Consider the following 24,593-nt stretch of genomic DNA (forward strand, 5'->3'; position numbering starts at 1 on the left):
AGGTCACTATTCCCAGTAAGATTATTGTAAAACTTCCATGCAACCTTTCCAGGTTAATGACATCCTTCCTATAGCTGGGCAATGAAAACTGCACAATACCCCATGTTTGGTCTCATCAGCATCTTGTACAGTTGTAACTTGATGTCCCAGCTCCTACACTCATCATTTTTTTTTAACTTTTGTTTCCAGTGAGAAGGTAGCTGGATTGGTAGAGCGGACTGCCAGTTGTCACGCACACTTTCTGACCTCCTGCTGTGGATGAGGTTAGTTCTGGCAGGATATGGAAACTCCCAATCTTAGTAGTAGAGGTCAGACCGCACCATATAGAATACAGCTTGACACATGGCACACATGGTGTGCTAAAGGCTGGGAGGACTCAGGCCAAATTCGCTACTACCCTGCCACTGCTATCTTCATCAATCTCCTTGCCCTCATTCCTTTACCAGTCGTCAGACCCTAGGAGCCCCAGGCTTGGAATAAAATAGGGTCACCCTTAACTAAATTTTAGTTTCACAAATAATCTCCTTTTAATTGGGGATTATAAACTAAAACACAGATCACTGTACCTTAGAAATAGATGTGAGAATTTAACATTCAACTCTAATATTCTCAAAACAACTAATTGGGAGACAATAAACAGAAAGATACTTATGCCACTTTGCTTCTATGTCAACGTTGAATTCTTTTTATCTCCAAACTTATGATTTATAATGAGATGTGACATTTCCATGCACATTACTCCACTGAATCTCACTAATAAATGCTAGCAATTCACTGCCATCCTCCTGATGTTTACCCAGGTGAATACAAGCAAATTCAGGACTTCGGCACATGTATATACAAACAAGGAAATCTTCAAATTGCTGACCAATTCTTGACAGTAAATCTGTCAGTGCACATTCCAGTAGGACTTGTATGCAGAGCCAGATTGTCATTTTGCCATTTTGCATGGACTGCACTGGAAAAACACGGATTTGCAAAGGTTTCCCTATATTTATAATGCAGAAGATGCTGGCAGAGTCCATATGTTCATTCATTGGAATGAAGATTTAACAGAGTAAAGAGAAAAAAACCTCATTTTAACTTTTTTATATACTTGCAGTAATGCTATTTGCTAATTAAATGCTTTCAGATGTTCTTGCTATGATTTTTTAACATTTTTTAACATTTTTACAAATTTGTCATCGTTCAGTTATCTTTTGAACAATTTTGAATTCTTCTGCATACCAGGATCATTCCAAAATGACAGCTCTGATATGCAGCCTCCTCAGCAGGTTCGAGATTGTGACTTTCAGTGGCCTGTCTGTGACCCAATAACATCTCACCAACAGTTGTTGCCACACAGGCCCAGGATGCGTTTGGCTCTTAACCAGGGAGGTCTGGAATAGTGAGTGGTGATTGGGAGCGTCAGGTTCCATTTAGCAGATTCAGGGCCAGTTTTTCCAGTTAATGTGATAGTGTTCATGTATTCATTCTCTGCTCTTAATTCCTTGATAGTTCCGCCTGGAATTGTAAAATAACTTGCCACTGATCCACTCATAGATCAAATTCTCCAGTGGCCACGTCACTGCAGATTGCTTTGCTCTTAATCATTGCAATTGTCATTTGAACTGCATTACATTGACTGAAATGCTGATGTTTTTCGACATTCCCCAGAATTAATGAATTGTAAGATTTGGATAGGTGCTTAAGCGGCATTTCTCATGGTTTCTAGTCTTGCATCTCTCCTCACCTCTTAGTAAATGGTGGAATAATTGTTTGCTTGCAATCAAACGGTCAGTTTGAAATTTTTTAACTCAGAAAACTGTTTAACCTGTCTTGCTGGTACCAGGTCTGCAAAAGAGTTGTTCCAGTTCCACTCACTGACCCCTTGATCTACAAACAACTTACCCTTTGGAGTTAGCATTTTAGAGATCAAGGGACATATTTATTTCACATCTTCATATAAATTCATCGAGTAAGACAGGTCCCTCAGACCATCTCATCCATGCCTTTCTTATCTGAGTACCTGACTAAATATCAATTAAATATTGTAACCATACCCATTTGCTCATCACCCTCTGTGCGAAGAAGCTTGCCTCTTGTAAACCTATGGAATACAATGATGCAATACATTTTCCAGTGAACCCAATGAGTTCCAAAGAGGAATAGGAAATATGCAAGCACCTTGGCACCCAGCTCTGGGTGCAAACCTACACATATTCCTGGTCCCTGTGGTTCCGGATCCCAACTCCAGCTCCATCTCTACACCTCAGCCACAGTCAGAACTGCACCTTGAATGCACACCGGACTCTCAACCCTGGCAGCACAACCTCCCTGCACCATGGATCCCCAATTCAGCACTTCACACTGATGAGTGAACTAGATGCAAATAGGATTTCTAAACAATCAGATGCTAAATATGGCAATTTCCTCTGCTTTCAGAACCAGTGAAAAATTATGAAAAACAAGGAATTTCAGTTGAGCATTATATTTTAAAAAATCTAATCTATGCACATGAAATACTAAGCAATTAAAAGCATTAAATGGAGCAAAAATAATTGGAATAAGCATTTCTACAGCCAAATTCTCTCTATTTCAATGAAGGGAATCAAGAAATTCCACACAGAACTTATTCAGGAATGTCAACAAGGTCTTCCTCTACCACTGTTCAGGGGTGGCAGTGGCAGTGGAGACAGAGAGAGAGAGAGAGAGAGAGAGAGAGAGAGAGAGAGAGGGAGGGAGAGAGAGAGAGAGAGAGAGAGAGAGAGAGAGAGAGAGAGCAACAGGTCTATGGCGGATGCCATCCTCATTGGCTCTACACAAAGCCCTGGGACACATTGTGATTGGCTACTGTGCAGGGTGCTAGGAAGGAGGTAAGAGTGCTGATCAGGCTCAGGTTTGGTGCTGGGGTGAAGTGTCTGAGAGAGAAGTGTATAACATACAAGAGCCTACTTGTAGGTGGCTGGAGTACTGCATTCCACTGCCTGGTCAACCAGACCTTTAAGCTTCTCTGAAGGAGGCTCCACATTCATTAGAATGATCTGTGTCTGGTGAGTTATCCCAGTCAACGACAATGTCATTTTGACCGAAACAGTTATCCACTGCATGTTTTTGTATACCGTTGGTATGTTTGGGTCTGCCGTGCATTCACAGTCACCTGGAATGAGGACCTGCAAGCAATATGGACAGGCAGAGGAAAAACAACCATTGAATTAAACAACCCTTACACATGGGGCCTTTCACCATGTTGACATCTTCAAGAATTTAGAGTTCATTGCAGCTAAAAGTGTTTTTCCATCAATTTTTAAGAAAGGTATTTACACTGCTCATCAAAAAAAGGGAATATGAATATTTACATAGGTCAAAGCATGAGAATAGCTTTAGCCTGGTTGGCCAAACACTGTCGTGATAGGTTGTGTAAGAACATTTTCTGCTACAAATTTTATGTTTCCAATTTCTTTCCCTCATTTGCCTCGATTGAAATCTATTAAAACCTTAAAAACGCACTAATACTTTTCACAGAATCCATTTTCTAAATGATTTGTGTGGTTAACCACTGTTTGTATATTGACTGCCTGGACGCGCTCATTGGCCGATGGTAACTGTGGCTCCTCCCACAAACTCCTAAATAAAGGTGACTGTTCCACCTCCCCAGTCCAGGGCAGTCAACCAGCATGGACGTGCCTCCATTCTATTAAGCCAATCAGTTTTACATAACTTCCAGTCTTTTGGAGTTATTGATGGTCCATCAGTTTGTAGTTGTTAAACTCTGTGCAAAAATGGGGTCCGCAGCTTTTTTTTGCATATTTACCAGTGACTGGAGACTCTTCTCAACTAGAATAAGCAGCTCTGCACCAAAGGAGAATTATGAAGGTGATAACAGCAGTAATAAGGATAAATATGAGATACCTGAGAAAATCTCACCCGAGAAAATAAACCATGATGTTCACAGTGTTCAATCTGCTTGACCTGTCTATTTAGAGAGGTTAAAATGAATCTTGGAGGTGCGAACAATTTGCAGAGAATTTTGCTAAGTTGGAAGCAACTTCACATGACCTTGCAGAGACTTTCAACAGACAAGATGAGAAGAATTAGGGACAAGAAAGAGGGAGGCAGATCCTTCAGTTTTACATAACTGAAGTATCAGCTGCTCATTCTGTGTTCATCTCAACTGTTACATGCTAGGTGTCACCAGCAAGTTTTGCAACAAGTAAAGGCAGCAGTTAAGAACCTGAAATTAGCAGAACTGGTAGTGAAAATGCAACACCTTTGTCGCCCAAGATACCCTCTTAACAGTATTAAAAGGGTACCTTGGGTGACAAAGATCCTCATGATTCAAGATGTCATTGGGCTTGCTGGGGGCCAGGATTATAATTAGAAACTCCAAGGCCAGGGCTGCCTGATGCAAGTTGAACTTCATTCTCTGTGTAAAACTCATTCTTTCAAACTGCAATTCTTTGAAAAAAAATTTAAGAGCAAACAGAAAACTATTCTCTTTATTGACGTTAAAAAAATAAACACACTATGGCAATATGAGACATCTCGGAAAATATCCCATTAATCAGAGCAAACGAGAAGAGAGGGCCAAATGCAGAGAAGCATATACAGCTTGGGTTTTTCTTCTGATAAACAATGAACGGACCTCAACATCCTAATTTTCTGACAGTGAGGACTTTCAAACATTTGCAAAACCTGGAAATATGTCAGTGGACCAATCAACCAGAAACACTGAAAACCATTCTTAAAGGCTTTCAGCCTGAAATTTCTTTGAACAGATGCTGCCTGACCCATTGACCGGCTGCATCACAGTCTTCTATGGGGACACCAATACCCCTGAGCATAAAGCCCTCTAAAAGGTAGTGGATATCACAGACAAAACCCTCCCTATTATCAAGAACATCTACAGGGAACGCTACAGTCAGAGAGCAGCAATAATTAAGGATCCACACCACACAGCACACGCTTTGTTCTCACATCAGGAAAGGGGTATAGGTGCCACAAGACCCATACCATCAAGTTCAGGATCAGCTGCTACCCCTCCACCATCAGACTCTTCAAAAACAACTTCAATCAGCATCTCATTTAAGGATTCTTACTTTTGCAGTTTATTGATTTTTCAAATTCTCTCTGTATTGCACAGTTTGTTTACATTCTTTATCTGTTTGCAGTTCTTTATTTGTTTACATGTATACACCAGGATCCAACTGCCCAGTCCTACTGCTTTATAAATGGCAATTTACAGGCAAACCCCGCTTTATGCGATTAATTTGACCCAATTTTTACTCGCGTAAGTGGAATTTGTGTTAAGTGATTAATGGAATCAATGGGAATAATTACAATGAATCCGTCCTTTCAGATCGTCCATCAAGACTTATAAAAATGTTTTTTAAACAACCTTTAGCTGCATATAATGCCAAAACTGATAGTTAATAAAAATAATGATGATATTTTTCATTTCTTTCATAATTATATCATAACTAAACAATTTCTTAGAAAAATATTTGCCCAAATTTTACTGCGCAGATTTTGATTTTTTTTTCTCATTAAACAATTTCCTACAGCTAGTGATCACTTTTCCCAAATTGCTGTGGACTTCCACGCTTCTTGTATTTCACGCTAGTTGTTAGGATCAACATTTGGATAAAAATCCTTGGCAGCAGTTTTTAAAAAAAATCAGCTTCCCCTGTAATTCTTTCATTGTGTAAGAATGTTTAAAGCAAAAGTTTCTGTATCTCCTTGAAATTAATTTTCTTTAAGCATCAAAAAGATGTTTAAAGCTTTAGTTTGAATGATTTTTGTACAAAATGGTATTCACTTTTGGTTACAATCTTCAGTCCAAAGATGAAGCAGCCATTCCATTTCAATCATTAATGGACTTCTGTTTCAAGTAATTTGCGCTTCAAGAAACTGATGCAATTTGCCTTGTGTGACAGATTATAGATGTGTTTTTGGGAGATAAATTGGGGCAGGTTTTTTAGTGTAGGTCGCATATAAACAGTTCAAAATAGGTCTCATTTAAAATACTGGAGCTCTGCTCAAACTAGACAGGCCAGCTCAAAGAGCCTTTGCAAAAGCTTTGGAGAGTGCCCAAGAGACTTCACTAATGGATTGTTGTTTCGAAAAGCAACAGATGAAAGAATTTGGAGGAGTACGTTTGGAGACGCAGGCTCTGTGGGAGTGCTGTTTGCTGCTCTAAGGATCATGTGGATTTTTGCAAGCAGAGAGGGAGTCAAACAGGCTTTTCTTTGAGAGAGAGAGAGGGAGATCAGTTCTGCAGTTTTACAGTCAGCAGCAACAGCTGGAACTGGCAGGCTTGTGGAAAAACCCCATTTTGAAGATGGGTTGTAAGTACTTAGTTCAGCCTGGTCAAAGCCCTATTGGTTCATACAAGAGGAGAGGACTGACTGCCTAATGTTTCATTTGAAATAAGTGAAACAAAAAGGAACTCTGTGGTGACCTGAAAGAAAAGGGTTATATTCTGGAAAACCCTGATGGAGCAAGTTTCTTCAACAAGACACTGAAGTAGCTGGTTACAAGGAATCAGTTGTGGGTGTCCAGCGAACAACAAGTCTTTCTCTAAAAACTGACTAGAACCTTCCTGAGCGGTAACCATTTACCTTTCAAGCACCAAAGCCTGGTGAACTTCATAAATGTTAAATTCTGTGCACAGTATAAGAATTGCCTGCAATCAGTAAACTTGGAGGAATGAGAAGTGATATTGGACTGTGAATCAAAGAAAGTTACTGAACTTACACACAAATTACATACACGTGCGCTTAGAATTAGAAGGGGGTTAAGTTAGGTTAGTTAAGTTAATAGTGATAATTTAAAGTTTGATTCTGTTTTCATGTATAAAGATAATTAAAAGCCAATTTTGTTTAAGTAACGATTATTTGTCTTGGTGAATATCAATTGCTGCTGGGGTTTGGGGTCCTCTGGGCTCATAACACTTGTTCTTTATATTTGTGCTTCTCACTTAAAATTGTGTTTACTATTGACTCATTGTAGCCCAGCTTGTGTCTGATTTTCACATTGCTGGCATTGTCTTCATGTTATTTAATAACTTCAAGTTTTTCTTCTAAAGTAATAGCTATTTTTTTTCCTTTTACTATTACTGTCAAATTCTTTTATTCATATTTAATAGGGGGTACACACAGAGTCTGACTGTCATTTGCGCATATTTTATTTAGACCCATTCACACGATCTGCTTGTAACTCGAGTTTTCCAAAAATCTCTACAAAGATCTTATGAATAATTACACGGGTAAAACAGGAAATGGTCGCAGTTTTCAAAATTGCAGTAACTGAAATTTGCATTGATTGAAGTCGGATATAGCGGGGTTTGCCTGTATTTAAAATTCTGTGATCATGGGTTCTGGACCCAAGATGGCGGTGGCTGAGCTTGGCAGTGGCTATGAAGGGTTGCCGAATCTGGGGGAGCAGCGGACTGGTGCAGGGCATCAGTAGCAGGGAGAACACCCCATATTGAGAAGTAGCAGAGGAGATTACTTGAAGGGTAGTGACCATGGTGGTGGACCAGCGAGCATCTCAGTGGCTGAAGGGCACACACAGGCAGCGAATCGTTGACGACTTGATGTCAAAGGACTTAGCCAGGGCTGCAGGCTGCTGGAGACCAGCTCATGAGAACCAAGTATCTGAATCTGGATTCTAGAGGATGCTGAGGTCCTCCTCATCGTGTTGGAGGTTTGGATCTGGGCTCCAGTTGTTGATGGTTTGAACTGAACTGAAGTTTTATGTGACTGCAAGAGCAATGGAGGCAAATACACAGACACGGTCAATCGGGGGGGCTTTCTTTTGCCTTTCTTTTTCTGACTGTAAGGGGCATCAGGCAACAATGATGGGGAACCATTGTCTGCCTTATGGAAAACAAGACATTTTTGTATAAACTTACATTTCTGTTTTATTGCATGACAATAAATAGTATCGGATCAAATATTAAGGCTATAATGTGTTGGCTTGCAAATTATGACAAATTCAAATTTGTGTTCAGCATTCTCACAATCCGACTTTTGCAAATCGTAAAAGCTTCCTTTATTGAGTACATGATGTTGAGAACTGTATTATTTCTCTTCATTATTTTCCAAGAATTGCAGTACTGAAACAGATCACTGAGGGGCAGTGAAAAATTTAAAGTTGCAGATGCCAGAAATTGGAAACAAGAAACGGAAACCGCTGGAAAAACTCAGCATGCCAGGCAGTTCAAAATGGTACCTTTCCATAGATCCTGCACAACTCTCTGAGTTCTGAGTTTTGTTTTATTAAAATGGATGTAGCTTAAAAAATAATCAGTGCAATATAATCCTTCAAGAGATCTGTGCTCTGAGCTGAGAGTCAATTCCACAGCCAGATCGACCATCAGTTTACTGAATGGGAGAGCAGGTTCACAGGCCAGATGGCCAACTCTCGCTCCTGTTTTTTATATTCTTAAGTCACGTTCATTCATTTCTCCCCTCTTCTATATCCTCAATTTCATCACTCCACACATTGATATCTGTGCCTTTAAATTTTCCTAGATGACTGTGCCTCTCTCATTTTCGGGACACAAGCAATGTCTTGCATTGTCTCAATACCTCAACATTGCCAGATTAACACAAAGTTAACATTGGTGTTGCACTTTTTATTGATGCAAAATTCACTGCTTATATTTAACAAACTATTACTTGCCTAATATAACAGGTCTATTAACAAAAACTTTATTTAAAAAATCTCTGTAGTAAAATTGCACTGCACAATTCCAAGAATTACATACCTTTAACTTTGTTATGCTATCACACCCAAATAGTGGAATGAGCATCATTGGTAATACATCTTGTCAAAATATACCATGAAAAATTAAAAAATATAATTAATGTCATAATGGTTTCACTGTAACAGTGAATGATATTGATACAAACTGGGGAATCGGTTATTAGATATTACCCAGGCTGAAAGGGAGAGGAAGGTAATGATCATCACCTGACTTCCAATCATTAACTCAGCTGTATTTCAGTTCAACTGACTGTGTTAATTCGCTTCATGCTGTTTCCACACTACATCATTTCCAATCCCAATCACACCCATGTCATTGACATTAAATATTTGAAAATAAATAAAAGTTACAAATAAACAAAGTGAAACACAAAAGTCTGCACATGATGCGACTGGAGTAAAAATACAAATATACTGGAGAAACTGTTGCAGTGTTCACAAGAGGTAAAGATATTTAACCAATGTTTCGGGCCCGAGCCCTTCTTCAAGGTGTGAGCGAAAAGCCAACAGGAACCTAAATTAAAAAAAGGCTGGGAGGAAGAACACAGGCCAATAGACCAAAGGCCAACAATGGTCATGGATAGAAGGAAAAGAGAGAAAAGGTGAGAGTTGATCAGGTGAGATGACCTCCTCCTTCAAACTCTGGCTTCCCCCCACCATCATCAACTTGGCCTTCACCCTCATACCCTCTATTACCCGCACATCTGCCCTACCCCCTCCACCTCCACATGTCACAAGGACAGGATTCCCCTAGTCCTCACCTACCACCCCACCAACTTCCACATCCAACATACCATCCTCTCCAATTTCCGCCACCTTCTACATGATCCAACCACCAAGTACACCTTCCCCTTTGTGCCTTTCACGGGTACTGTTCCCTCCTGACTTCCTCATCCACCAGTCACCCCCTTGGTACAAATACCTGTGACTACAAGAAGCATGGCATGCACCTGTGGCTCCATCCTTGCTGCATTGGGGACACAGACTGGAAGATCGCTTCATTGAGCGCCTCTGCTCTGTCCACCTCAATAGTTTGGATCTCCCAGTGGCCACCCATTTCAATTCCCCACTTCATTCGCGTGCCAATTTATCTGTCTGTGGTCTCATTAACAGCCAAACTGAGACCACCTGGAAATTGGAGGACCCCCACCTCATATTCTGTCTGGGCACCCTGCAACCCAAAGGCATTAACATCAGCTTCTCTGGTTTCCGTTAGCCACCCACCCTTCTCTTTCCTTCCCCTATCCCTATGTCTCCTTTCCTCTAACTCTGTCAGTCTCCCTTTCCCTCTGTCTCCTTTCCTCCTGCTCTGTATTAACAGGGCTACCCTCAACCAGCCCCCCCCCCCCAAAATTAATTCTCACCTTACCTCTCCTGTGCTATCCATGTCCAATGATTGCCTCTTGTCTGTTGGCCTGTGCTCCTCCCCTTGCCTTATAATTCAGGAACCTCTCTGTTTTTGTTCGGATCTTGAAGAAGGGCTCAAGCCCAAAACATTGGTTACATACCTTTCCCTCCAATGGATGCTGCAGGACTGGCTGAGTTCCTTCAGCATTTTTGTGTTTTTATAACAAATAAACAAAACAGGTTTTTTTTTTGTTAAAAACTCTTTACTCAGTCAGAGTTATGAAACTTAAATTTCAAGTTTATTGCCATCCAAATGTGCAAGTACAACACGTCAAAATAGTGTTCAAGAGCAAAACATGCAGGCACACAACCAGAGATTTCATGATAATTCTTAATTCTTTGTTGAATTCAGAATCATGAGTAATAAAATGCTGGGAAGGATCTATTTCCTGGCACAGAGGGTATAGAATTATGTTAACACAGCTTACCAGAGAAGAGTCAACTACCAATAGTTTTTTTAAACAATCGTGCACTTCATAAATGGGAGTGATGTCAACGCGCCTCACAAAGGGGGGTGATGTCAGTGTGCTTCATAAAGGAGAGTGATGTCAGTGCGCCTCACAAAGGGGAGTGATGTCAGTGTACTTCATAAAGGAGAGTGATGTCAGTGCGCTTCACAAGGGGGAGTGATGCCAGTGTGCTTCATAAAGGGGATTGATGTCCGCGCACCTCACAAAGGGGAGTGATGTCAGCATGCTGCAGAGTCATTGTCTCTCTGGCAACATGCCAGCAGGGAAGCAACGTGCTCCATCAACCCCCGCAGGTCTGTAAACATGGGCTTCTCCTGGGCAAAGAAGGGGAGCCCACACCATTCTATGCTGGCCGCTCAGTGTGGTGATTCTGCCTGCCCAGCTGTGCGGCCGCTGGGTCCGCCACAAAGGCAGAGAGGTTTGGTGGGGGCCTAAAATTACTGTTTGAATGGGTGAGTAAAGGACAGGTTTGTTTTTGTAATATTACGTGGCTGGAATGAACATGTACCTAAGTAAAGATCTGGACCTACTGCAATTCACCTATCGTCACAATCACTCCACAGCAGATGCAATATCGCTGGATCTCAACTTAGCTCAGGATCACCTCAAAAACAGCAATTCATACATATGGCTGCTCTTCATCGACGACAGTTTGGCCTTCAATAACATTATTCCCTCAGTGTTGAGCAAGAACCTATAAAATCTAGGCCCCCCCGCACAGCCCCCACAGCTGGATCCTTGTCTTTCTCATTGTCAGACTACAGTCAGTACGATTTGAAAACAACTTCTCCTCACTGATCATTAATACAGGCGCACCCCAAGGATGTGTGCTTAGCCAACTGCTCTCCTTGTTATACACCCATGACTGTGTGGCCAGGCACAATTCCAATGCCATCTGCATGTTTGCCGATGACACCACAGTTGTCGGCAAAATTGCAAACGGCCATGAGGAAGTGCACAGGAGGGAGATAGATCAGCTCGTTGAGTTGGGTCACAACAACAACCTTGCCCTCAACTTCAGCAAAACCAAGGAGATGATTGTGGATTTCAGGAAGAAGTCAGGGGAACATGACCCAGTCCTCATTGAGGGTTCAGTAATGGAGAGGGTCAAGAACTTCAAATTCCTGATGTCAACATCTCTGAGAATCTGTTCTGGACCCTCTACGTTGATGCACTCACAAAGAAGGATCGCCAGTGGCTGTACTTCGTGAGGTGTCTGAGGAGATTTGGTATGTTACCCAAGACTCTCGTAAACTTCCATGGAGAGAATTCTGGCTGGTGACATCACTGCCTGGTATGGAGGCACCAACTCTCAGGACAAGAATAAACTCCAGAAGGTTGCCAACTCAGCCTCCAATATCACAGGCACAAGACTTCACTCCATCAAAGACATCTACATGAGGCGGTGTCTTAAAGCAGCCTCTATCCTCAAGGACCCTCACCACCCAGGCCGCGCACTCTTCACTCTGCTACCATCGGGAAAAAGGTACAGGAGCCTAAAGTTGAGCACTCAGTGGCACAAGGACAGCTTCTTCCCCGCTGGCGTCAGATTCCTGAATAATCAATGCCTTACTTTTCATGCTCTATTATTGTTATTATTTTATTTTTTTATTGTTAAGTTGTAAGATGGTTAGAATATGTTTGCTTGAACTTTGATGCTCCTGCAAACATCGAATTTCATGACAATAAATCCTGATAATAAAAGGAATCTTGAATCTTGAGAAAAATTTAAAAAGTACATGAGTATTGAGGACTCGGGCTGGCTCAGGGTCAGAGAATTTGGAAGCAAGATGAGACAAAATAACTTGCTTTCAGTCAGCATTGACATAATGGGGCAGTAAATGCCCATGATACAATGTGCCACCAACTTCATGTAAAAGAGTGAAGGCTAATATTAACTACGGCATCAACAGGTGTAGGGTTACAATCAATTTACATTGAAACAACCCAGGTGAATCTCAGTGTTTACTGAATAGGGAGAAGATTTGTGACCACAGCTCCCAAAAAGTTACACCCTCACTGAGTATACGTCACTCTGTTGGTTCCCTTCATTAGTTCCCTGGCAATTTTCCCATGACTGTGTCACAATCTTTATTAGTCCAATGAGAATCTCTAAGACATTGATCAAGTTCCAATTAAAATAGACCCTGAAGTTCAGGAGGACGAGGCCATTGAACAACAACTACTGTACTGGGATTTATATAGCAACTCTAATACAGGAAAACCCTGTTTTATGCAATTAATTTGTTCCAATTTTTACACACGTCAGACTAATTTGTGTTAAGTAATTAATAGAATCAATGGGAATAATTCAATGAATTCACGACCTTTCAGATTGTCTATCAAGACTTATAAAAATGTATTTTAAAAACAACTTTTAGCTGCATATAATGCCAAAACTGTTACGGTTAATAAAAATGATGATATTTTTCACTTATTTCATAATTACATCATAACTAAACAATTCCTTAGAAAAATATTTGGCCAAATTTGACTGCACAGATTTTGATTTTTTTTCTCACTCTACAATTTCCTACAGCAAGCAATCACTTTTCCCAAATTGCTGCGGACTTCCATGTTTCTTTCCATGTGAGGATCAACATGTGGATAAAAATCCTTGGCAGCAGTGTTTTTTTTAAACAGCTTCCCCTGTAATTCTTACATTGTGTAATCCTGTTGGATGTTTAAAGCAAAAGTTTCCGTATCCCCTTGAAATCTATTTTCTTTAAGCATTGAAAATATGTTGAAAGCTTTGATTTGAATGTTCTTTTTGTACAAAGTGGTATTCGCTTTTGGTTACAATCTTCAGTCCAAAGATGAAGTAGCCTTTCCATTTCAATCATTAATGGACTTCTGTTTCGAGTAATTTGCATTTCAAGAAACTGACGCAACTTTAATATTTGTGCTTCTTACTTAAAATTGTGTGTACCATTGACTTATTGTAGCCTAGATCATGTCCAATTTTCACATTGCTGGCACCGTCTTAATGTCGTTTAATAACTTCAGGCTTTTCTTCTAAAGTAATTGTTTTTTTTCCCTTTTAATATCACTGTCAGATGCTTTTCCACATTTTCTTTCATACATATTTAATAGGGGGCTCACACCAAGTCTGACTGTCATTTGTCCATATTTTATTTAAGGCCGTTCACACAATCTGCTTTGTACCTCGAGTTTTGCAGAAATTCGGATATATCTTGCAGTAACTGAAAAATTACACGTGTAAATGGTTGCAGTTTTCCAAAGCATGGTAACTGAATTTTGCATTGATTGAAGTAGCGTGTAGTGGAGTTTGCCTGTATATTTTTCAATAACATCAATTAATCCATGGTACTGAGTTACAGAAGGAGACACTGAGACAGATAACCAAAAGCTTGGTCTAAAGATATGAAAAATACAAGGGAAGAGAGACAGATTTCAGGAGGGAATGACTAGCTGAAGGCACAGATGTTTTGTGTAAATCTAAAGATGACAAAAGGTGAAGACCCAAAATATTGACTGAGGTCTCGATAAAGGGCTGCACCAAAATGTAACTGAGGTCCCAATAAAGAGTTCCAACCCAAAATGGCGACAGGTCTCGACAAAGACTCTGACCTGAAATGCTGACTGACCTACTAAAAACCACCAGCAACTCATTACTTGTTCATGACCAAAATGACTTTGTTTTTGGAGAACTGTAAGCCCAACAGAAATTGGAGGGGTAGAGAATAGCAAAGCAATAGTGAAAAGAAGCAAAAGATTTTGAAACATCACAGGTCTATCTGAATTTTACATTAATTATCATCAATTTTATCTGCTTCATTTATCTCCAAAGCTGTAGAATTCAACTCTTTCCTATAGACATCAAGAATAAGGACTTTAGTGTCTTTAATCATATTCAGTGGGAAGCAGTGGTGTTGGACCTGTTTTTGTAGTTGGTGATACTTCAGTCAGTGGCAGAAGGAGGATTTGTGCCAACCTGCCTCATTAGCAGTTTGGAAAGCTAGTGCGACCACCAGCCTGCCCACCACCACCCCCATCCCAGTCCAGGGCACTCAACAAAATATGCCATGGCTAGCTGGAATACTCATCAACAAAAAGACTCACAGGGATAGGAGTGAAGGCAGTGATGAAAGAGTTATGCTGTTCTTCCAAGAGATTTTCTTATCCCAGAAGCTGGTTGTTTGGTTTTGAACTTCATTGACAGACAGAAAATTATCCAGAAGCCATCATGAAACTGTAGAAAAAAAGTCTTCTGACCCGACCATTGGCTTTCGGCCTTAACAATGGTCTTCTTCTTTCTTCAGGGCTAGAGCAGGAAGTTCTGGGATCTGGGTGGTAACGAGGCATGTGCAGGTATCTGGGGGAGTCAGTGGAGGTGAGGAGGGATGTAGTAGGGCAAGAGGGCACAAAGTTCTTTCACTTTCACATCTTTTAATAAATATGTCTGCAAATCAAAACTCTGCAATTGTATCTCTTCAGAGACTCACATTTCCAAAGCTTGACAAAAGACTATACCCTTGCCCTCTCCAAGTTCCTTGAAAAGTATAATACTTTTTTTCCTAAGGCACAGTTCTATGCCTTTAGTTTTAAACCACTTTAGCTTTAGATCTAGGGCCATCAACAGTTGGGAGATTTTTGCAGGAAGGCAGCCCAATTTCTTTCTTGCATTGTTGACTCCTTCTCTACTCTCTCTGGGGTAAGGATTTGTTTATCATTGCAAGCTGGTTATTCCTACCAATGTTATCAGGGCATAAGGTTTGTGACAGATAAACAAACATAAGTATTTTCTTAATTTGGGCCTTGTGCATCAAGACAAATGCATTTGTTCCTCTCTTAAATTCAACAGGGCTTCTTCTGATCCCCTTTCATAATTGTTGTGACCTTTCCCTTGTGATTTATCAGGTTCCTTGGAATCCCATCCAGAGTTTCAGTACTTTTTTAAAATAAATTATAGATAAAGATTAAATATGTCAGGGGCCTTTCCTTGGAGCATTGGAGATTGACATCTTGGAGATTTATGATGGGCATAAATAGGGTGAATGGTCAGAGGCTTTTTCTTTGGGGCAGGGAAATCTAAAACTCGAAGACACAGGATTTAAGGAGAGAGGGGAAAAATTTAAAGAAGTCTTGAGAGCCAACTTTGTCACAAAGAGGGCATGGATATGTGGAATGAGAAAGTAGTAGAGGGAGAAACATTGTGACTTTTAAAACATTATTTGGACAGGTATATGGATATGGATTCTTTGGATGAACATGATCTAAATATAGGGAAACAGGACTACCTCAACTAGGACACTTGGTTAGCATGGACCAGATGGGCTAAATGGCTTATTTGCATGCTGTATAACTCAATGACTTTTAAGTAGAATGTCTTTTCAGCTGAATGTGATCCCACCAAACCATCAATTAGAAATACCAGCCACATCACTGCATGATTAACATTTGATAGTTTGGACACATTCCTCTATTTCTTGACTAAACCTGCTTCTTGCAGCAAGATTAATGGTGTTTCATTGTGAGCTTGACTGAGATTTCATGGCATCACATCCATTCAAATCAGTTTTGAAAGGCACACACTGGCACGTTGCCATCTATCAAAGGCAGACATTGGCTTTTCCTCTGGAAATTGTTTTGCCAGTCAGTGGAAATAGCTGTGAGGATGAATGAAGGGACAGTTTCCCAAATCTGTGGATGATTCATCGTGACCCGAGTACCAGTATTCCAACAGGGCAGCTGGGGAAGGAGTTTCAGCATTAAGGAGCAGAGCTGCTGCGACTTGATGCACAACCTCTCAACGATGATGTCCATTGTCCCAGTAGTGTATGTAGGGTTGGAGCCAGGCCATCCAGCCCACTATGTCCATTCCAACCATTACCATCAATATTTACCCTGTTTTCTTGATTTGTTCTGTAGCCTTCTATGTCTTGGCAATTCAAATTATTATTCTAAATATTGCTTAAAAGTTAAGAAAGTATTTGCCTCAACCACTAATTCCAGCAATGCATTCCAGGATCCAACCAGGCGCTTGCTGAAGAAATTCTTCCTCAGATGTCCTCTAAATATCTTACCCTTTACCTCAACCTATGGCCATTAGTTTTAGATTATTTTGCTATAGGGAAAACATGATACCACCTGCCCTATCAAAACCTCTCCAATTCTGCACATCTCTACCCACCCACCCTCCAGCCTCAACCTCCTCCACTCCAAGGAAAAAAAAAATTGACTCTTTGATCCCTATTCCTAACTGGAAATATCAATTCAATGAAACATTCTGGTGAATCTCTTCAGCATTCTCTGGTGTGTAATCACACCGTTCTAAAGGGTGGCAAACAGAACTTCAATTGTGAACTCACCAATGTTTTGGAAAGTTGTCCCATAACTTCTTTACTCTTATGTTCGATATCTTGGCTTATAAAGGCAAGTTTCATAGATTCATTCTTCACCATTTTATCTCCCTGAGCTGCCCCAATCAGACATCTTTCAACTTGTATACAGAGGTCCTCTGCCCATTAATTCTTCCTGGGGTCCTTATTGTGTTGATAATACTTGTTCCCCATGTGCAACACCTCACATTTATCAGGCTTAAAGTTCATCTTCCATTGCTCTTGCCATCTTACCAATTGACTAATATCATCTTACATTTTATGACTATCCTCCTTAACACTTGATTTTAGTATAATCTGCAAACCTACCAACCATAGCTGTGAAATTCACATGCAAATCATTCGTATATATCACAAATAGTTCAGTTCCCAGCAGCTGTGGGACACCACAATTCACCTTTTTCAAATCTCAAACACTTCACTATCGCTATGTCTCCTACTACCAAGCCAACTTTGGACGCAGTTTGGCAACTTTCCTTTGACGACTAGTCTCCCATGTAGCATTTTGCCGAATGGCCTTACAGAAGTCTTCGTTGACAGAGTCATCTGCACTGCTCTCATTAATACGATTTTGCCTTGGCAATAAAGCACAATTTGTAGGTATTGTTGTTTTGTTTGGCCACAGCTGAACCAGGTTCTGTTCAAGCTTTAATTTTATCTCAATGGAGCTCTGAGTGCTGAAGAACCAAAGATGCCAATCAAGTCGGGTGGTCACAAAGTCTGTAAAACTACCCAGTTGTTCCCCACTATAGCTAGGATTGGAGGTAAGAGGAAATGCTACGACATAAATGCTGTGACGGAGTGGTGATCTGATCAACACATCAAACATGTTGAAGGATTCAGATTTATTGACAGGATACGTACATGACATCACATACAAGTAGCATGAGATTCCTTTTCCCGCGGGCGAGGCAGAATGACCAATTAAGGGTAGTGCAAAAAAAACACTAACAACATACTCATGCTAAAAAATACACTGAAAACAATTGACTGTGCAAAACAGAGAGAAAAAAACAATCAAGTACAAAAATAAGAGTCCTTAAATGAGTTCCTGATTGAGTTTGTCGTTGAGGAGTCTGATGGTGGAGGGGTCGCAGCTGTTCCTAAACCTGGTGGTACGAGTATTGTGGCACCCATACCTATTTCCTGATGACAGCAGAGAGAACAAAGTAGTGTTCCCTAGAGACATTCTCAATGGTGGGGAGGGATCTCCAAGGCTGTGCCCGCTACCTTTTGCAGGGTTTATGCTCAGAGGTATTGGTGACAGACTGCGATGCAGCCGGTCAGCACACTTTTTACAACACATCTGGAGAAATTTCCCAGGGTTTCAAATGTCATACCAAATACCAAACCTCTGCAAACTCCTGTTTTCATGATGCCATTATTGTGTTAGGTCCAGGAAAGATCCTCCGAGATAGTGACTCCCAAGAACGTAAATTTTCTCACTCTCTCTACCTCTGACCCCTCAATGATCACTGGATTGTATAGAGCTGTATTTCCCTTCCTGAAGTCAACAATCAGCTCCTTGGTTATCTCCCTCCTGTAAGATGGCTCATCACCTTTCTTTTTACAACCCACTACCATGATATCAACAGCATATTTGTAGATGGTGTTGTTGACCCACACAATCATAGGTGTAAAGTGAGTAGACCTGGGGGCTAAGAACACAGCCCTGTGGTGCTCAGGTACTAATGGAGATTGTGGAGGAGATATTCTTACCAATCCTCACTGATTGTGGTCTGGAGGTGAGGAAATTACACAATGATCTAATTACACAATGGGGTGTTGAGAGTCAGATCTTGGAGTTTGTTGATCAATTTTGAGGGAATGATGGTGTAAAATGCTGAACTGTAGTCAGTAAAGAGCATCCTGATGTATGAACTGGATGAAGGGAAACTATTTCCCCTGATGGGAAATCAAAATCTTGAAAGCATTAGTACAATTACTGAGCTCAATCATTTCGAAGGAAGCCTGGAAACATTTATTTTTAATACAAAGTTGAGCAGAAATGTGGGATTATGCTCTGGAACTAATGGAACATTCAAGAAAGATTGATGTACTTTTATTAAGTAAATACGAGAAGGGATAAAATGAATGGAGGAGCAACTTGATGAACTAAATGGATTTCTTCTATACCTGTTTTCCAATGCAAATTACAAACAGTTGGTTGGAACCCAAACTCCCTGATGGAGGGGGAGTCTGGAACCAGAGGGCATAGCATCAGAATACCAAAATGTCCCTTTAGAATAGCGATGGGGAAGGTGTTGAATCTGTGGAATGCTTTGCTGCAGACGGTGTGGAGATATATTTAAGACAGAGGTGGGTAGATTCTTGAATAGGAAGGGAATTAAGGGTAACGAGCGAAGGCAGGAGAATGAAGTTGAAAAGGATGGCAAATCAGCCATAATGAAATGGGGAGTCAGACTCATTGGGCCGAATGGCCTAATTTCACTCCCATGCCTTATGGATCCTGGAAAAGCCTCAAATATTTTTTTGAGGTTAAGAAAATAGTTTATTTGAGCTAACTCAGAATTAATGGTTCTTGGAATAATGAAATACATCAAACTTCAAACACTTAATGTAGAATATTTACAAACTGCTGTGTCAATAAAATTGGATAAATTAAAATTCAGTAACTCAAATAAAACAGAATCTGTCAATAAACTTGACAATTTCATAATATTAATTCCAAATTCAACAGACAATTACAGGAACATTCAATTACCATCAGGGTACAAATGAGAGATCAATGGAGAGGAATAGAAGAATAAACCAAACACACTTTGGAATGAGTGGTTTGATCTGTTTGACATTATACCACCATGAGTTCTTTGCAAGCCAACAAAAATTCTTAGGCAGGTAAATATATCTTTACATGTGCCCGATGTAGGGGAAAACACCTGATAATCTCAGAATGGCCTTTTTTCATGTTTAGTGCCACCAACTTGACATCTTTATCATCCTTAGTTCACCTATGTTGAAATATTGTCTGAAATGTAAACCTGTGATGGCACAGCAATGCACCATCAATGTTGTGCCGCGGGGTCTTTATCCTCAACCAACGAGAAACAAAAAGAAAAGTGAGCAATGGATAAGAAACGAGAATGATTTGGAAACCACTGGATTTAAAAGGTGAATGGGAGAAGAAAGGAGATCAGGGGTAAGAAGGAAGAATAACCAGCAGTAGAGGGCACTGTAATCATTTGGGAATTGTTTTATTGGTTCTTGAAAAGTTAATTAGGTAAACCTAATTGAATCAATGGGATTGAAGTTATGCAAAATAAAGATACACTCTTGACCAATGAGATGCTGGAGGGATCAGCAGGTCAGATATATCCATGGGCAGGAACAATCACATAATGGGGGTTTTTAGACTGCAGGCATGCAGCGACACAATCAAGGAATTTTGCCGCTACATAGGCAGTCGAAAAAGAGAATATGTAGGAATTTTGAGTCGATTCCTGGACCGCGATTTATCCTGCAGGACCCCTACAACTTTTTGGAGGAAGGCTGCAGTATAAATCGTACCAGAAAAATTCATTGACGGTAGTCCACTCTCCTGCTAGTTCAACCCCGGGACTGTTGCACGAAGGTACCTGCAGTCTAAAAAGGCACCCAGTGTGAATGACCACACAGGCAGTAATTATGTTAATTTTTTCAGCAATTTTCCCAACATTGCAGTCTAAAAAAACTGTTTTATGTTGGAACTTTTTTTATCAAGATCAAATTACTTATTGATTTGTTGACTTATCCGATAAAGAATCCTGATCAAAATGTTGACTGACTACATTTCCCTCTTCCAGCATCTCATTGTTTGCGCAAGATTCCAGCATCTGCTGCTTTTGTGTTTCTCTGAACTCACATCCTCAATCGCAACATTATTTTCTGAATGAATATCAAAAAAACCTGACATCCTGAGAAGGACTGGTTTTCAACACTTGCAGCCTTGTGGATTACAAACTGGTGCAATGATGTGGCCAAGAAAGATAAAATGAAAATAACAAATTATCAGGAAAAATTATTATATGCTCAGCAGACTCTTGAGCTCTATGTCCCTTTTCTGGGCTTTCAAGGTAAGATTTCACGTGAATCTCATAAATCACATCAATTTATAGAACCCATATGACATAATTTAATTGGCAACATTAATTTGCCATTATGGCACAAATCCAACAATTTTATAGCATGTAATTAATTTTAATGGAATGGTTAATGGTGCGGTTGTGATAATTTTGGGTGGTTGAGACTAATGGTCTAGTGGCACAAATTGTTCCGTGAGCTAGGCATCAAACCCAATGCCACACGACATCCTTGTCCCCAGGTTGCTTGCTTTATAGCGTCTGGAAATGGAGGCCTATTTTGGATTGCCATTTGAAAATCTCCTCAAATTAATAGAACAAAATTTTGCAGCTTCTCTAACTGAAAATCAAAAGATTTCTAAGTTAAATTGAAACACGATTCATTTCCAGAAGCTGTTCTCCAATCCCACCAATTGGAGTTAGGAACGGTGACAAAGAGCATAAGCGAAATACTTGACTTTGCTGCTTCCAAATCCTGCTGCTTTAGAATGAAATTATTTGACAGAAGGCATTAACATTTCATAACTCAATTGTGAGTATTCTGACTTTCCAAAATGTAAAAACCTGAACTGAGAATCTAGACTAATGTAAAAACTCAGCCGGTCTTGCAGCATTCATTGGAGGTAAAGATATATTACTGACGTTTTGGGCCTGAGCCGTTCCTCAAGGAATGAGTGCTCACACCTTAAGGAAGATCTCAGACCCAAAACCTCCTATGGACACAGCAAATGAGTTCCTCAAGAATCTCTGTGTTTTTACTACAATTATAGCTTCTGCAGAAGTTCGTGTTTCAGTCTCTGAGAATTTAGATTAACAATGGCTGGAAACATCAGCACTGCAATATTGCAGTTCTTCCTTTGAGATAGTGATTCCTCACCAATGTGGATACTATAAAAGAATGTTTAATTGGTGACAAGTTACACGGCCTTTTCATCCACTATGGCTACGCCAATCATCAGGCCTCCTTGAACGCTAATCCCTCACTAAATCCATTTATTCATCAGCTTGCATCAGAATCTTACACTCACTGGCAAATGGAGCAATTTAAAAGTGTCCAATTAACCCACTGGCCTACAAATCTTTAAATTCAGTTTAGCTTAAATTTATTGTCACATTACACCTGCGAAGGTCCGTTCGATAAGCAGTCCGCTAAGTCAGCTCTAACAGGCTTACAGGTGTTCAAGGTAGAAGAACAAAAGCACATTGCACAGTGTAGCATTGCAGTGACGAGATCAATTAGTACATAGGAAGGACAACATGAAAACTTTATTGTTTGGCTCATCAGGAGTCTATATCTGTGGAGACGAAACTGACCTTGAGCCTATTGATGCATGATTTCACAACTTTGAACCTTCTCCCCAACAGGTCAAGGGGAAGGAGAGTGTAGTTGGGGAGAGATGGGTCCTTCAGTATGTTGGCTGCCTTTCAAAGGCAATGGGTGGAAACTTGAGTACCTCAAATCCAAGGGGTTGCAGAAAGAACCTAAAAACTTCATGCAGACAACATCAGAGGACAGGATTGAAGCCACCTTGTTGGAGCAATGAGGCAGCAGCACAGCTAGATGCACCATCATGCCACCACTTTGAAAAGGTGTGAATTAAGGCCATTGTATAGAACATCGTGTCTGCCTGTCCCGCATCGGACTTGTCAGCCACAAACGAGCCTGCAGCTGACGTGGACTTTTTACCCCCTCCATAAATCTTCGTCCGCGAAGCCAAGCCAAAGATATAGAACATATATACATTAGGGCACAGATGCAACAATCAGCACCATCCCTGATAAGGCATTCCTGGCACCCACAACTCTCTGTGCAAAAAAACTTACCCCCGACGTCTCCTTTAAACTTTCATCCCCCTTAATGTTGCACACTTGTCCTCTGATGTTTGCTGATCCTGCCCTGCAAAACAGGTGCTGGCTGTCCATTCTATCTATGCATTTCATAATCCTGTAGACCTCTATCAAGCCTCCTCTCATCCTTCTACGCTCCAAAGAGAAAAGTCCTAACTTTGCCTCATGTTTCCCAATCCAGGCAGGATCCTGGTAAATCTCCTCTGCACCCTTTCCAAACCTTCCACATCCTTCCCATAAATGAGGTGTACAGAACTGAACATAAAGTGTGGACTTACCAAAGATTTGTAGAATTGCAACATGACTTCTCTACTCCTGAATTAAACCCCCCCCCCCACCCATTAATGAATCCCAGCATCCCATAGGCCTTCTTAACTAACTCCATCACCTTCTCTGTATTAGTTAAAACTAACATTTTCTCATTTTTCCAGCTCTCTCTTCTTACAAATGCTGCCTGGGTCTTCAGAGTATTTCCAGCATTTTCTGATTTTATTTACAATAGTTAAATATTTCTACAGTGTAACTTTGGAACTATAATAAAAAGTGTAAATCCATGAACTACCTGCAAACTATCTGTCTGTGTAATGTTCTGTATGAATAGGAAATGAAAAACATGATACTAATAATTAGTATCACAATGTGAAAACAGTTGCCATGCCTCCTGGGATACAAGCTGACAGTTGACGATTACGATAAGGCAACAATCTGATAAAACCTGATCCCTTGAGTAAAAAAAATAACCTTTTAGCTGCTCACAAATTCAATTTTCTTCCGTTTGAACAATTTCTATCAATTTTTTAAAGCAGTTGGCTAAGACTGGAGTCATTCTAAGTAATGCCCCATATCTTTAGATTGCAAACACATTTAACACAATCAATCCTTATTTCCTCAATAAAGTTCAACAAATAGAAGTCACTCACAATTGGTTTGCAGAAAAATATTTCATGTTTTAAAAGTTCTATAAAAATGAAGCACCCAACATAATCTCTATCATCTTTCACTGCAATTTCTTTTGCCAAAAATATGCTGCTGGTGGAAATCAGCGGATCGAGCAGCACATTAATTGTACATACAAATTGTATCAATGACAGAGGATCTCCAACCTGAAACATTGACTCAGCTTCTCAGGCCAGCACGGTTGGTGTAGCAGTTGCGGTCAGGATTCAAATTCCACGCTGTCTATTTGTACGTTCTCCCTGTATCTGCGTGGGTTTTCCCCAGGGGCTTCAGTTCCCTCCCACTGTCCGAAACGTACCGTGGGTGTAGGCTGTTTGGGCGGCACGTACTCGTGGGCTGAAATGGCCTGTTGCGGTGCTGTATGTCTAAATTTAAAATTCTCATTGAACAGATGCAGCCTAACCTGGTGAGAATTTGTACCGTTTCCTGTTTTTGTTTGGTAGGCGTGTTTTGATTATCCAGTGCAGGTCATTTAGAATAATATATTCAGCTTCTTGAAATGAGCCAGAGAATTCTCACAGAACCTTGAGCAACATTATAGATTCAAGACGCAAGGACAGAGTCATCTTGAGCAAGTAATCAGCCTTCCCAGTTTCTCGTGGTTTGATTCTGAGCAATACTTTCTGAAACCTTGCTGGATGCCTCAGAGCCAATAACGATAATGGCATTTATCATTAATAAGAGCAACAAGAATTTATGTTGTCCACTTAAGAGGGAAA

The 24,593-nt window shown here is 40.4% G+C and overlaps 1 protein-coding gene and 2 long non-coding RNA genes across 7 annotated transcripts in view; 1 reads left to right on the forward strand and 2 right to left on the reverse strand.

Annotated features, from left to right (window-relative positions):
• Positions 1-3,148, reverse strand: part of LOC138738862 (FERM and PDZ domain-containing protein 4-like) — a 391,286-nt gene extending 388,138 nt beyond the window's left edge. The window contains exon 1 of the mRNA XM_069889976.1: positions 2,935-3,148. Within this exon, the coding sequence (XP_069746077.1) occupies positions 2,935-3,089 (155 nt within the window). The 5' untranslated portion in view covers positions 3,090-3,148. The remainder of the gene's footprint in view (positions 1-2,934) is intronic.
• A 3,999-nt stretch (positions 3,149-7,147) lies between these two features.
• On the reverse strand, positions 7,148-9,354 carry LOC138738863 (uncharacterized). The gene is made up of 2 exons (XR_011341822.1): positions 8,753-9,354; positions 7,148-7,742 (listed from the first exon to the last, which is right to left on the reverse strand). It is a non-coding gene; the product is annotated as an uncharacterized lncRNA (long non-coding RNA).
• Positions 9,355-10,832: 1,478 nt separating this feature from the next.
• The window catches only part of LOC138738864 (uncharacterized), a 61,366-nt gene continuing 47,605 nt past the window's right edge, over positions 10,833-24,593 (forward strand). The window contains exons 1-4 of one of the 5 annotated variants that reach the window (XR_011341827.1): positions 10,833-11,080; positions 20,794-21,063; positions 22,435-22,659; positions 23,349-23,440. This is a non-coding gene — a long non-coding RNA (uncharacterized lncRNA). Of the gene's footprint in view, positions 11,081-20,793; positions 21,064-22,434; positions 23,457-24,593 lie in introns of those variants that run through there. The other 4 variants (XR_011341825.1, XR_011341824.1, XR_011341826.1 and 1 more) reach the window with 4 other exon arrangements.

The sequence above is a fragment of the Narcine bancroftii genome, chromosome 7, assembly GCF_036971445.1.
Source record: "Narcine bancroftii isolate sNarBan1 chromosome 7, sNarBan1.hap1, whole genome shotgun sequence".
NCBI classification, from domain to species: Eukaryota; Metazoa; Chordata; class Chondrichthyes; order Torpediniformes; family Narcinidae; genus Narcine; species Narcine bancroftii.